This window comes from Delphinus delphis, chromosome 16 (genome assembly GCF_949987515.2).
Source record: "Delphinus delphis chromosome 16, mDelDel1.2, whole genome shotgun sequence".
Classification (NCBI taxonomy): Eukaryota; Metazoa; Chordata; class Mammalia; order Artiodactyla; family Delphinidae; genus Delphinus; species Delphinus delphis.
In genome coordinates, this window is record NC_082698.1 from 81,946,345 (window position 1) to 81,960,663 (window position 14,319).

The following is a 14,319-nucleotide window of genomic DNA, read 5'->3' on the forward strand; positions in this document are numbered from 1 at the left end:
AGCCAGTGAGGACTCCCTGGTAATGGATACAACTGGCCAATTTGAGATGGACCAAGTGAAAGCTTGTGGCTGCAGAAAGCTAACATCTGCCTCTGACAGCTGATGAAGCTGCAAGCGAGGCTGCCAGCTGCCGTGGGACCACTGGCGCTACAGATGAATCATGAATGATGCTGCGGTCACGGAAGCCCGGCTGGGCAGGCGATTGGTCTCCTTTACTCCTGCGGGTGTATTTCTCTACACTGAGAAAACCCACATGTGCATCTGTAGCTGCATGCTGAAAGAAGCTAACACATTTCCCTGCCACAGAACTATAAACTTGAGAACAGGGACTCACTCCCATTCGTTATTATTAAACAATCCCTTCTAGGATCAAAAACAATACTTAGTAGATACTTTGGCTGGCCTACCAATAGTGCTCAGCAATTCCCATACATGCACTTGTTAACAACGGCTTATTTCTTCACACTTTTAAGTCAGTAGGGTACTAGGGAGGGAGCCTGGGGAGAAGGAATCAAAAGAAGCATCTATTACTTTGAGAGCAGGCAATGGGTTTTGTGTTTTGTTTTGTTTGTTTGAGCACTGTCTGGCTTTGCATGTTTAATGTACATATCCTGCAGTTAAGTGTCCGGCGAACATATTAATTGAAGCTTTCTGCTTCTCCGGGGTGTGATCTCAGATAACCAAGTTTCAGTGCTAGAAGCGGTCAACTCAAGAATCACAGTTTACACTTTCAGATATTCATCCTTGTTTCTACGTCAGTTATGAAAACACAGGCCTTGCACCTTGGAACCAAGTTATACGGGCTCCGACCCATCCTCCCAGCTGCCAGAGATCGAAGTGACACAGGGTCTCCGAAGTACACATGAATGTTTCCAAACTTTTCAGAGAGAATCCTCCTGGCTTTCAACAATCCCTGAGAGTATCACAACAGGGGAAAAGAAAACAAGAATACATTAAGAAATCAGTTGGTGTATAAAGTACATCATAAATAAATATAAATTTAAAGAAATTTAATTTCTTTAAATTCCAGTACGATCAAGCTTGGCTATCCTTTACGTACAGTTGTAGATTCTTTCGGCTTAGGAACCCCTAGGAGCTCATAAGCATACAGAGTTTCTTCCAATATCCTATCGTAACTGATGCTGATTGGAACAAGGTAGGTATCAAAAACTTCTCTTTTAAAAAACGGTTCCATCACAATATTCAGAAGACCTGTAAACGTACAGAGAAATGATTGTTCAAACATATTGAAAAGGAAAGCAAACAAGGCCGCAGGAAGATACTAAAAGAATACATTATATACCAAGCCCAGAAATATAAACAGTTGAACTTAAAGAAACAGTTACACTTATGAAGTAAAGAACATCTTGCAAACAAAGTGTCAAGTTCTATTCAGCAGCTACGATGACACCACGCCTGGAGCCTCTGGGCTTGTGTTTTCCCTCAGTCTGTAAGGAACCTACCAAATTTTGGAGTCAGTGTCTTGGCGGAGCGGCTTCTTGTCCCTTCGAGGAAAAATTCAACAGGAGCATAACCATTCTGTAAAGAGAAAACACAAACCAACAAAACAAACACAAAACCTATTGCCTACTCTCAAAGTGATAAATGCTTCTTTTGATTCCTTTTCCTGAGTTCCCTCCCCAGCCCTCCGAGCAAACACTGCTCACAGTGAAACTTAGACAAGAGAGTCACACAGAGGAAACAGATTGCGGAGGTTATGCACATTCCTCGCGGGGGAAAAACCAGCTAAGCAGTCCATTCAGAAGTTACGAATTTAGGGCTTCCCTGGTGGCGCAGTGGATAAGAATCCGCCTGCCAATGCAGGGGACACAGGTTCGAGCCCTGGTCCGGGAAGATCCCACATGCCGCGCAGCAACTAAGCCCGTGTGCTGTAACTACTGAGCCTGCGCTCTACAGCCCGTGAGCCACAACTACTGAAGCCCGCACGCCTACAGCCCGTGCTCTGTGATGAGAGAAGCCACTGCAACGAGAAGCCCGCGCACCGCAACGAAGAGCAGCCCCCGCTTGCTGCAACTAAAAAGAAGGCCCATGCGCAGCAACGAAAACCCAACGCAGCCAAAAATAACTAAATAAATTTATATTAAAAAAGTCTCTATTGCAACAAAAGAAAAAACAAAAACGAAGAAAAAGTCACAAATTTAAGTAAGATCTTAGAGCAAACTTCAGTGAAAAGAAAACACAGCTTGCAAGTAGTCGGTTATTATTTGCATTACCCGTAACATAGTTTTCACATATTCAGAGAACACCGCCCAGTAGAGCTGATCGCCACCGAAGGTCCGCCGCATGAAGAACGCCCCCGACATTCGCAGCAGCTCACCAACCATCTTCATTCCTAGGAAGTCTACGAAAGAAACAACGGTTAATGTTGATTTGCAGACCTTGAAGCTTTCTATGAATATCTCAGCTCAGATTCTATTAAGATAGATTTCATGTATGTAAGACACCCCTAATCTTAAGAAGAAGCATCTAATGGAATTAAGAAAAGAAGGGACTCTGGGGCTTCCCTGGTGGCGCAGTGGTTGGGAATCTGCCTGCCAATGCAGGGGACACGGGTTCGAGCCCTGGTCTGGGAAGATCCCACATGCCACGGAGCAACTAAGCCCGTGAGCCACAACTGCTGAGCCTGCGCGTCTGGAGCCTGTGCTCCGCAACAGGAGAGGCCGCGACAGTGAGAGGCCCGTACACCGTGATGAAGAGTGGCCCCCGCTCGCCGCAACTAGAGAAAGCCCTCGCACAGAAACGAAGACTCAACACAGCCATAAATAAATAAACAAATAAATAAATTTATAAAAAAAAAAAAAAAAAGAAAAGAAGGGACTCTGTCGGCAGGTGCTGGCTGGGAGGTTACCTTGTGCACCCCACTCCCCACGCACCTCTGCATTTACAACCAGACCAGCTAGAGGTGGGGCAGCAGCAGGCAATGGGACAGCCTCAACTATGCCACCATGCCAACTTCCTTAGTCAGCAGTGCCGCTGACCTCAGTGACAGATCAACGTGCATCCTCCCTGCTCTGCACAGTCAGGCCAAACCAGTTCTCACCTTTCCTTTTTAACCATCAGGTGAAAATACCACGCTTCTTTCAGTGGCACAGATTAGAAAAGAAAAGCAAGTCCAGAATGAGAGAAAGAGTTCTACCACCTGGTTTTAGAACAGTTTTCATTTTTCCCTAATTTTCCAATAACGTCCTCACGTGTCTATATAGATGGAAACGCTTTCTAAGTGCTTAAGGTCCTGGCAGTTTCTACTTTACTGCTTACTGTGTCTATCAGCAAAGGTGCAGGCCTGGACCCCAGCTTTCCTGGCTAGCTCAGAAAGGAGATGATAAACGATTTATTCGCCTTAGCAATCCTACTTTTTTGGAATCAATCCTACAGAAATAAAAGCACTAATATGAAAACATATTGAAAGCTTGTTTGTAACAGCAAAACTACCACATTATGATACATATACACTCCTGAATATTATACAGCAGTAACAATGTTAGACGTGAAGGTGGAACCTTACCAAAAAAAATCACACCACATACAAAGATTAACTCAAAATGGATCAAGGACCTAAATATAAGACCCAAGACAATAAAACTCTTAGAAGAAAATATAGGGGAAAAACTTCATGACATTGGATTTGGCAATGATTTCTTGGATATGACCAAAAGCACAGAAGATAAAAGAAACAACAGATAAACTGGACTACAGCTGCCCCTGGGGTTGGGGGAATCTGTGGGGCATTAGTTCCAGGACTCTCCATGGATACCAAAACACCTGGATGTTCAAGTCCTTTATATAAAAGGGCAGAGTATTTGTATATCACCTGGCACATCCTCACACACTTTAAATCATCTCCAGATTACTTATAATTCCTAATACAATTGCTATGTAAACAATCGTAAATACAATGTAACTGCTATGTAAATAGTTTCCTGTGAATGGCAAATTCAAGTATTGCTTTTTGGAACTTTCTGGAGTTTTTTTTTCCTGAATATTTTTGATCAATGGCTGGTTGAATCCATGGATGCGGAACCCGTGGATACAGAGGGCCGACTGTATACCAAAATTAAAAACTTCTGCTCATCAAATGGTACAATCAACAGAGTGAAACGGGAGACGATATTTACAAATCACATATCTGATAAGGGGTTAATATCCAGAACATATAAAGAGCTCCTTCAATTCAACAACAAAGAAAACAAACAACCAAGAGGACTTGAATACTCCTCTAAAGGAGATATAGAATTGGCCAACAAGCACATGAAAAGATGCTCAACGTCACTAATCACCAGGGAAATGCAAATCAAGCGCACGATGAGCTGCCACTTCACACCCATTAGGACGGCTATTATTAAAAACAGAAAAACAAAAAACCTAAAAAAACAGAAAATAACAAGTGTTGGAGAGGATGTGGAGAAACTGAACCCTTGTGCCCTGCTGGTGGGAGTGTAACATGGTGCAGTGACTGCATGTGGAAAACAGTACGGCAGTTCCTCAAAAAGTTAAAAATAAAATTACCATCTAACCCAGCAATTCTACTTCTGGGTGTATACCTGGAAGAATTGAAAGCAGAGACTCAAACAGGTATTTGTTCACCTATGCTCACTGCAGCACTAATCACAAGAGCCAAAAAGTGGAAGCAACCCAAGTGTCCAGGGATGGATCAATGCATCAACAAAATATGGTATATACATACAGTGGAATATTATTCAGCCTTGAAAAAGGGAAAATTCCGACAGACACTACAATATGGATGGAGGCTGAGGACATCACGCTGAGTGAAACAAGCCAGCAACAGAAGGACAAATCCTGTTTGACTCCATTTACAGGAGGTATCTGGAGCCGCCAGGTTCACAGAAATAGAAAGGAGAGTGCTGGGTGCCAGGGGCTGGAGGGAGAACAGAATGAGGAGTTAAGTGTTTAATGGGGACAGAATTTCAGTTTTGCACGGTGAAAAGCCTTCTGTGGATGGATGACAGTACAACAGTGTGAACTTAATGCTACTGAATGTGCACTTGAAACTGCTGAAGATGGTGAATTTTATGTTTTGTGCATTTTACCACAATTGAAAAACACGTTAAAAGAATTTAGATCTATTTATTGACATACAGAGATAGCCACTGATATATTACCAAATAAAAATAACAACAGCAGGTAATACATCCAGGTCGTATAATCTCATTTTTCAACCTGAACCAAAAACCCTATGTGCATATATGCTTGCTGATGTCTGGGTAGGCACAGTAAAGCACAGTGCAGAGGACAGAATCCAACCTATTGAACACTGGGACTTGTAGAAAGAAGGGAGAGGGACTTCCCTGGTGGCACAGTGGTTGGGAATCCACCTGCCAATGCAGGGGACACGGGTTGGAGCCCTGGTCTGGGAAGATCCCACGTGCCGCGGAGCAGCTAAGCCCGTGCGCCACAACTACTGAGCCCGCGTGCCACAACTACTGAAGCTTGCGTGCCTAGAGCCTGTTCCCTGCAACAAGAGAAGCCACCGCCATGAGAAGCCTGCGCACCGCAACAAAGAGCAGCCCCCACTCACCCCAACTAGAGAGAGCCCGCACGCAGCAATCAAGACCCAACACAGCCAAAAATAAATAAATAAATAAATAAATAAATGAATGAAAGAAGGGAGAAGCTATTCTCATCATTTTCTTCAAATAACCTCGGCACTGTTAAAATCATTCCCGCGAATGCCTTAATTTTTATAATTAAAAAAAGAGAAAAAACCAATGCATACCCATTCCTGCTGCTATGACCGGCACAGGTAAATCGTAGTTGTATAAAAGAAAAGACAGCATCAGAAAGTCAATGTAACTTCGGTGACTGGGCAACAGAACAACAGGATGCTCCTGGATGGCTCGCTGTAGCTTTAAAACAAATGTTACACTTTGAATAATTTCAGCTTTCATATTATTAAAATCGCTATCTTAAATCAGAAAACGGAAGACTGTGCGTATGCACAGAGGGAATACGAGTAATGCTTTTCTGTCTCCCGACCACGTGCACAAAACTTATTTCAGAGTTCTAGTTAAATAATCTCCCATAACGCAAGGACAGCAAAAATAAATTTTACAGATCATCATAATAATGGTGATGATCACTAACAGCTATTAGTTGAGAAGCATATTAAGCATTTTACATGCACTGTTTAATACCACGTATTTGTACATAAGGCCTAAGCCTTAGCTTCCTCATTTGTGACATAGTCATGCCTCTAATACACGGTGGAGCTACGACTGGATCTGTCAGTCTGAATTAAAAAGTCAACTGTCAGCCACCGCGCTAGACTGACTGTTAGTTCGTAGGAAGAGAAAACAAAACTTCTCTCAGAGAGATTAAAAAAAATTACAAATTGTTAGGACCAAGGAAAGGAATGGTATTTCTCTATTTATGCACTGGGTTCACTGTCAGGGAGAGTGGGCGCCTTGTAGCAGGGAGGGATGCATCCGAGCTTCCCAATCCATTCCTCGGGCTGTCGGTCTCAAAAATACCCACTGTGTCAACGTGTGTCTGTTCTTCTGAAATCGAAATACATAACCTACCGACAAACAAGACATAGCCAGCAACATCCCCCGTTCCCAACACCGTATCAAACGTTCTCCGACAGAGATGCAGACGTAAGTCAGCAATCTAGAAATCAGTCACAGCAGGAAGAAATACTTGGAAGCAAAATAAATGACTGAATAAAAACAAAGCATTAAAAGGTATGAGGAGGAAGGCCGGTGAAGGTAAGAGCTTCCTAGTAAGAGAAGAAAGGTATTAAAAACAAATGAATAAAAATAATCTTCATAGGGAAAGCTCTTACTTTCAGAAAAAAGTAAACAATTAAATGACAGGAGTGACAGAATTAGAAAAATCACCACTTGGCAATCATAAGAGTAATAACTGATTCAAGCAAAAAACATCAGTGGCTGTAAAAACGCGTGGAGGAAAGTATGATGAAAAACAGGGTACTGAAGCATCCTTCAAGTCTCTTGTCCCAAGATACTTATTAATTACAGGGGCACAAAGAGTAACTCTACAGGGGCGAAGAGCCTGGCGAGGAGCACGGTAGCCAAGTGACGAACGTGACCATCACCAGGAACAGGCAAACGGAGGCCACGTGCTTCTGGGCTGATACACTGAGAAGGACACGCCCTGAGCCTAATCGAAAAAACATCTCAAACCCAAATCAAGGGACACTAGAATATAACTGGCCTGATTGCTTCAAAAGTAATATCACGAAACACAAACAAAGCCTAAGTAATTGTTCTAGACTAAAACAGTCTAAAGAGATATGGGAGCTGACTGTAACACACGATGCAGGACTTTCTTTGGCCTATACAGGACACAGCTGGGACGACTGGTGAAACATGAATAAGATCTGTATTACCAGCACTGTGTCAATGTTAATTTGCTTATTTTGATAATTACACCATAAGAGAATGTCCTTGTTTATAGGGAAAACACACCAGAAAGGTGTGTGAGGAAAGGAAAGAGAACATGTTGTAGGGGAATCTTGGTGAAGAATATGTAGAACTTCTTTGTACGACTTCTGTAACTCTATGAACATCTGACATTAGGTTAGTCTGTAAAGTCTGTAACTAAGTGACTACGTTAGTTTGTCTGAAGCCTGCAGATCTGAAGGTAAAAGGAAAAAACACCCCGCGGAGAGGCGGAGTCTCTTCTGCTCAGGCTGGAGGCCACCTGCTAACCAGGGCCTGCTCATCGAGTGCAAAGCGGGATGCCTTTGAGCTGAATGAATTGTGAGGGATTGAAGAAGAGATTGCTTTTCTACAAGCAATACTCACTTTCTGAATACCTTCTTCATTTACACACACTTTCGAGAAAATTTGTTTAAATATTTTGCTCAGGGCAAAGGCACAGAACCGAATGGCTCCCAGACGCAGTTTGTGGTTCATTTCATCCAGGATGCCACAGGCTTCCTCTCGCAGGACCTCGGCAGATTGAAGGGATTCCCTGGAAAGCTACAAGAAAAGGGAAAGCAGGGATAAATTTCTGGGAAAAAAAAAGTCAAAATTCTTTTTGCTCAAATCAGTAGGACCAGTTCCAAATGGACCAATGTTATTGTATAATTCAAAATGGTATGTTCTTTTCTTAATTTAAATTGATATAGTTTAAGCTTACATCCAAATTCTCTAAAATAAGTTGTTGCTCAAGATCTAGTGTCTGAGAGCATACACTTAGTAGTTACTTTCAGTACATTGTTGCAACTGTTTTTTTTTTTAAATTTATGTATTTGACTGATTGATTTTTGGTTGCGTTGTGTCTTCGTTGCTGCGCGCGGGCTTTCTCTAGTTGCGGCGAGCGGGGGCTGCTCTTTCTTGCGACGCACGGGCTTCTCATTGCGGTGGCTTCTCTTGTTGCGGAGCATGGGCTCTAGGCACGCAGGCTCAGTAGTTGTGGCTCGCGGGGTCCACAGTGCAGGCTCAGTAGTTGTGGCGCACAGGCTTAGTTGCTCTGCGGCATGTGGGATCTTCTCTGAGCAGGGATCAAACCTGTGTCCCCTGCATTGGCAGGCAGATTCTTCACCACTGCACCACCAGGGAAGTCGCACAGCCTACACATCTGAGGAATCAGGATCAGAAGGGAAAGAGAGAACTGGAGCATTAAAAAGAAAGAATACATTGCCAGGAGAGGACCTTCCTCGAGACAGAAAATGCTCATGCCAGTTTGAGCCGGTTGAGAAGGCTGGGGAGCGGGAAAGCCAAGACCCCTGGGGACAGGAAGGACTTGGATAGGTGAAGAACACAGGTGAAAAGGCCGGCTTGTTCAGAAGGCACTGGAGGAAAGCAGAGAAGAGAATGGCCTGGCCTCTTATTCTGTGCACCTGGGCTTCTCATTTGCCCGACTGATGTGCTGTCCCTACAGACCCCTCTCCCTGGAAACCTGAGAGAAGCAGCGGTCTTACAACTCCTTGTCCCCAGTGATGTCCCTCTTCAGTCTCTTGTCCATGTCACAAGCCTGAGCAGTCTCTTAAACGCAGAAGTCATCACATCCTTCCTTGGCTAAAGCCCCTTCAATGGCTGCTACTGCACTCTGCAAGATAAAGGTAGCCTCAGCTGGAGAAGTGGCAGCAGGGGTGGACGGAGGTAGACCAGCGCTATTTTTAGGAGGGTACATCATTTTCAGCAGAGCACATCAGCAGCTCTTAGTGCCTGGGAGCGTGTGAGAGGAAAGTAAGAAGCTGAAGACGGCATCCAGATTTTTCGTTTGAGCGACTAGCATATGTGGGGGGGGCATTCTTAGAGACAGGACAATCTGGGTGGGAGGGGGGAATACACACAGTACAGGGGTGCGGTGGATCCAAGACTTTGAGGTAGACATCTTGAATGCTTTCGGAGTGCTTCTGGAATTTCCAAGTGGATACCCAATAAACTGTAAAAATATATGTGTGAAACTCAAAAGAGATCTGGGCTGAAGCAATAGATACTAATTATCTATATTACTTATGATAATATATTATTTTTATATAGTAATATTATAATACGGAGATATTAGCATAAGGAGGGTACTTCAAATTCTGGCAATAAATAAAACTCCCAGTGAGTGGGTAGATAAGAAGGGGCTAGAACAAAATCTTGAGGAACTGCAGCATTTAAAGAGACAGGCAAAGGAAGAGAAGCCCATAAAGACAACTGGGAAATAATCAAAAAGATGTGGTGGGTAAGTGGGAGAGTGTGGTGTCCTGGAAAGGAGAGAGCGTGTACCAAAAGCTATCCAGGATTTGAATGAGGTTGATTTTTGCCATGAGGAAGAAGGAGGTCATTCACCATCTTGGGAAGAGCTCCTACAGAGGGTTGGAAATCAGATTCCGGTGAGCTGAGCAGTACATGAAGGGTGAGAAAGTAGGGCAACAAGCATAGAAAACACAGCCAACTTCTTCAAAGAGCAGAGCAGAAGTGGGAAAGGAAGAGATGCGTAGTAAGTAGAGAAGGAATGTGGTCAAAGGAAGTCTAATTAAGTTGGAAGAGAAGTGAGCATGTTAAATGCTGATGGTAAAGAGCTGATAACAGGAAGAAGTTGAGACAACTGAGGGTACAGACGACAAGCAAAGTTCCCAAGGAGGAGGGGGGAGGTGTAATTCGGAGCAAAGGAGTAGGGTAGGGATTAAACTCGAACAGAAGGGATCCCTGTTCCATTCTAGTAGGAGGGAAGAAGAAAATCACGGGTGTTAGATGCAGGTAAATTAGGGGCCTGATCTCAGAGAGCTGAAACAGCTCTCACTTATATAATGGCTTAAATTTTCTTTGTGAAGTAGGAAGAAAAGTCATCTGTCCAGAGTAAGTGGAGAAGGTAGGGTTGGAGGTTCAAGGAGAATGGGGCAACTGAAACTGCCACTTTGGAGAAAGGGAGAGAGTTTCCTAGGGAAACAATCAATGACTGGGTAACAAAGAGGGCCCAAGTGTGCTGCGTAATCAAGAATTTATAATAATTCCAATCTACCTCGATTATATGATTTTTCTCAGCAGTACGTTCAAGTCTGAAAAACACTGGCTTAAATCAGTCACACTTAACCTGGCTGTGCATTAGAATTACATGGGGAAACTTAAAAAAAAGAAGAAGAAGAAGAAAAGAGAAATGCCTGGGTCCTAACCTAGACCAATTACACCAGAATCTCTGGGGATAGGACCAAAGTATTTTTTTTCCATTCATTAATTCAAGAAATATTTATTGAATGTGTACTATGTGCTAGGCACCAGAAATACAGCAATTTAAAAAAGAGAGAGAGAGAATTTGACTTCACTTATGAAATAAGTTCAGTCAGACAAGATTAATAGATTCCCCAAGACAGATCACAACAATACGATTAAGAGCATAGGTCATATGTCCGAATCAGAATAAAAGAGACAGCAAATAATAAAGATAACAAATAATTTTCCTGGGAGCTCCCCGGCGGTCCAGTGGCTAGGGCTCCGCACTGTCAGTGTCTGGGCCCAGGTTCCGTCCCTGGTCCAGTGGCTAGGACACTGCGCTGTCAGTGTCTGGGCCCAGGTTCCATCCCTGTCCAGCGGCTAGGACACTGCGCTGTCAGTGTCTGGGCCCGGGTTCCATCCCTGGTTCAGTGGCTAGGACACTGCGCTGTCAGTGTCTGGGCCCGGGTTCCATCCCTGTCCAGTGGCTAGGACACCGCGCTGTCAGTGTCTGGGCCCGGGTTTCATCCCTGTCCAGGGGCTAGGACACCACGCTGTCATGTCTGGGCCTGGGTGCCATCCCTGGTCAGGGAACTAATATCCCGCAAGCCGTGTGACGCAGCCCCCAACCCCAGTGCCGCTGCAAAATGAAGAATCTTCCCAAGGCCACAAACCGGACTAACCTCCAGTGAAAAGTCAAAGAAGCAGGATCTCTCTGTGAACCTCAAGGCACAGGAGCACGATATGATAGAAGAGCCCACCGTCGGGGAGCTCCGATCATGCCTGCCAAGGACCTCTATCTGGATGTCCTCAAATGACGTGTGCAAAATAGAGCACAGCTTCTCTCCTAAGCCCTCTTCTAAGTCCCTATCTCAGTGAATGGCTCTATCAGCCTTGATTCTTCCTTTCCTTCACTTCATTCACCCAACTGGTCATTTCTTAAACCTGACCATTTCTCTGTTTCTATAACCACTTACCAGTCCAGGCAGCTACGATCCTACAAAGGGACTGCTGCAGGAGCACCACACACAGCCTTCCCGTCTCCTTCAGCACAACGGTGTTTCTAAAACATAAACTGATCACGCCACACTGCAACCTGAACCCCTTCCATGGCTTTGCACTGTGTGTAGGATAAATCCAATTCCTTCAGACGGTTCACAAAGCCCTTCGCGACGTGGCCTGCTCTCCTCTCCAGCCCAGTTCCTGTCATCACCCTCCTCTGCTCTCTTCAGTCTTGGTTCCACTGAACACCTCTCAATACCACGAACACACATGTGCTCTTTGCCTTAAAATAAGCTGGTGGTTCCCATACCTCACCACACTTTGGAATTGACTGGGCTTTTAAAAAACTTCGGATGCCTGGTTTCTCACTCCTGACATTATGATTTAATTGGTATGAGGGTGAGACGTAGGCACAGGGATTTTTAAAAGCTCCCAGAATAATTTTTTTTTTAAACGTTCTATTTTTTAAAAAATTTATTTATTTTTTTATTTTTGGCTTTGTTGGGTCTTCATTGCTGTGTGCGGGCTTTCTCTAGTTGTGGCGAGTGGGGGCTACTCTTTGCTGCGGTGCACGGGCGTCTCATCGCGGTGGCTTCTCTTGTTGTGGAGCACGGGCTCTAGGTGCGCGGGCTTCAGTAGTTGTGGCACGCGGGCTCAGTAGTTGTGGCTCGCGGGCTCACTAGCTGTAGTGCACGGGCCCAGCTGTTCTGCGGCATGTGGGATCTTCCCAGACCAGGGCTCAAACCCGTGTCCCCTGCATTGGCAGGCGGATTCTTAACCACTGTGCCACCAGGGAAGCCCCTCCCCGAATAATTTTAATGTGCCACGAGGTTTCAAAACCACAGGGAAAAAGTTATTTGCCCTGCTAGGAACACTCTTCTTCACCCACTTCACTTGGAAAACCCCCAAACATCTTTCAGGCCTCATTTATAAAATCACTTCTCTAACTCCCTACACAAAATTAGTTGCTCTTATAACTAATTAATGCCCCTGTACACTGGCCTCCCATTAGCATGTCTTGTATCATATTTCACTGTAATTGCCTGCACAACTGTCATCATTCCCTATTAGACTATACACTTATGAGGTCAAGAATGCTGCTCAACTAGCTATTAGGCAGAATGTCTAGCAAAGGGGCTAAGATGCATTATGGGTACAATAAACATTTGATGAATGTGCTGAATATAGCAAAATCTAAAAAGATACATTAAAAATAGCAAAATAAATTCATAGAATCAAGAAGAGAACTTGCTGACAATGAACAAATCTGGCTATGGCTGAAGAGGAAATCACTTACCTGTTTAATGACATAATGAATCTCTTCAGAATTGAGAACACTACATTTAATGTCACTTGGCTTGCAAGGAGTAATTCCCTTGTAGACAAGAGGTGTGTAGCATTTCATGGCAAATTTCAGGTCACTGACATGCCTCCTCTCCTCCAAAGCATCTTCAAACGGATCCCACTTTTTGAGTTCCTTCTGCGGATGAGGCAAATGAAAGAAAGTAATGCACATGCTGTAAAACTACATTGGTAAGGTTTCATCTTAGCCAAAATTTTTATTCTATGACATAGAACAAGAGCAGAGTGTTCCGATGTTAGGTTTTCACATAGTAAGAAAAAGAAATGTAGCTATTGGATTTCCCCGGTGGTTGAGAATCTGCCTGCCAATGCAGGGGACACGGGTTCGATCCCTGGTCCGGGAAGATCCCACATGCTGCGGAGCAACTAAGCCCGCGCGCCACAACTACTGAGGCTGCGCTCTAGAGCCCATGCTCCGCAACAAGAGAAGCCACCGCAATGAGAAGCCCGCGCACCGCAACGAAGAGGAGCCTGCCACTCGCCACAACTAGAGAAAGCCCGTGCGCAGCAACGAAGACCCAACGCAGCCAAAAATAAAAATTAAAAAAAAAGAATAAAATTACCAAAAAGAAAAAGAAATGTAGCTATTATTAGGATCAATGAATTGATGTTGAATTATAATATTTTATTATCATATTTCTGATTGCTACCTTTATAAAGCCAGTGCCCCTTTATGAAAGTTAACAAACATAGCAAAGGTGGGACGTTAGGCTCTAGAGAATCTGATCAACTTTACAGATTTCGTCAATCACACCAATAAACTTGTTCTGTCTGCCTCTCTTAGTTTTAAAAATTAAAGCGTACATCAGAGTCAAGATTATGTCAAATCAAATAAAACTACATGGGTGCAAACTCAAGACCAAAGTGCTCCCATATAAGCTACTACGGTGCAGTCTGTATTTTGCTGTGTTACTTTCTTTTCTCCTTTCAACCGACTGAAATTCAGCTTCTATCCAACCAGCCCCTGAAACTGCTCGTTATTAGGCTACCAACGACTTCTGAATTCTTAATTCTTAAAAGTTTGTTTTTCTGATGATAAAAGTAATAGTAGTAATAATAAGTACAGCTAACATGCGTCGTTGCTTCCTAAGCGTCAGGCACTGTCCTAAGAACTTTACCTATACGAAGGGTCAATCCTCACAACAAACCTGTGAGGGAGTTATCATCACTACCACGTTTCACAGTGGGGAGACCAGGGCACAGAGAAGTGAAATAACTCAGCCAAGGTCCCACAGCTCTCAGAGGACAGAGACAGGATTCAAGCTGAAGCCTTATCGCTTCACAGACCCTGTTCCTAACCACT

The 14,319-nt window shown here is 44.0% G+C and overlaps 1 protein-coding gene across 1 annotated transcript in view; it reads right to left on the reverse strand.

Moving 5' to 3' along the window:
- The window catches only part of GNPAT (glyceronephosphate O-acyltransferase), a 31,140-nt gene that overhangs the window by 10,126 nt on the left and 6,695 nt on the right, over positions 1 to 14,319 (reverse strand). The window contains exons 2-8 of the mRNA XM_060035071.1: positions 12,952 to 13,134; positions 7,809 to 7,985; positions 5,756 to 5,885; positions 2,235 to 2,362; positions 1,464 to 1,539; positions 1,061 to 1,212; positions 783 to 913 (exon numbers count right to left, since the gene is read on the reverse strand). Of these exons, the coding sequence (XP_059891054.1) occupies positions 783 to 913; positions 1,061 to 1,212; positions 1,464 to 1,539; positions 2,235 to 2,362; positions 5,756 to 5,885; positions 7,809 to 7,985; positions 12,952 to 13,134 (977 nt within the window). The remainder of the gene's footprint in view (positions 1 to 782; positions 914 to 1,060; positions 1,213 to 1,463; positions 1,540 to 2,234; positions 2,363 to 5,755; positions 5,886 to 7,808; positions 7,986 to 12,951; positions 13,135 to 14,319) is intronic.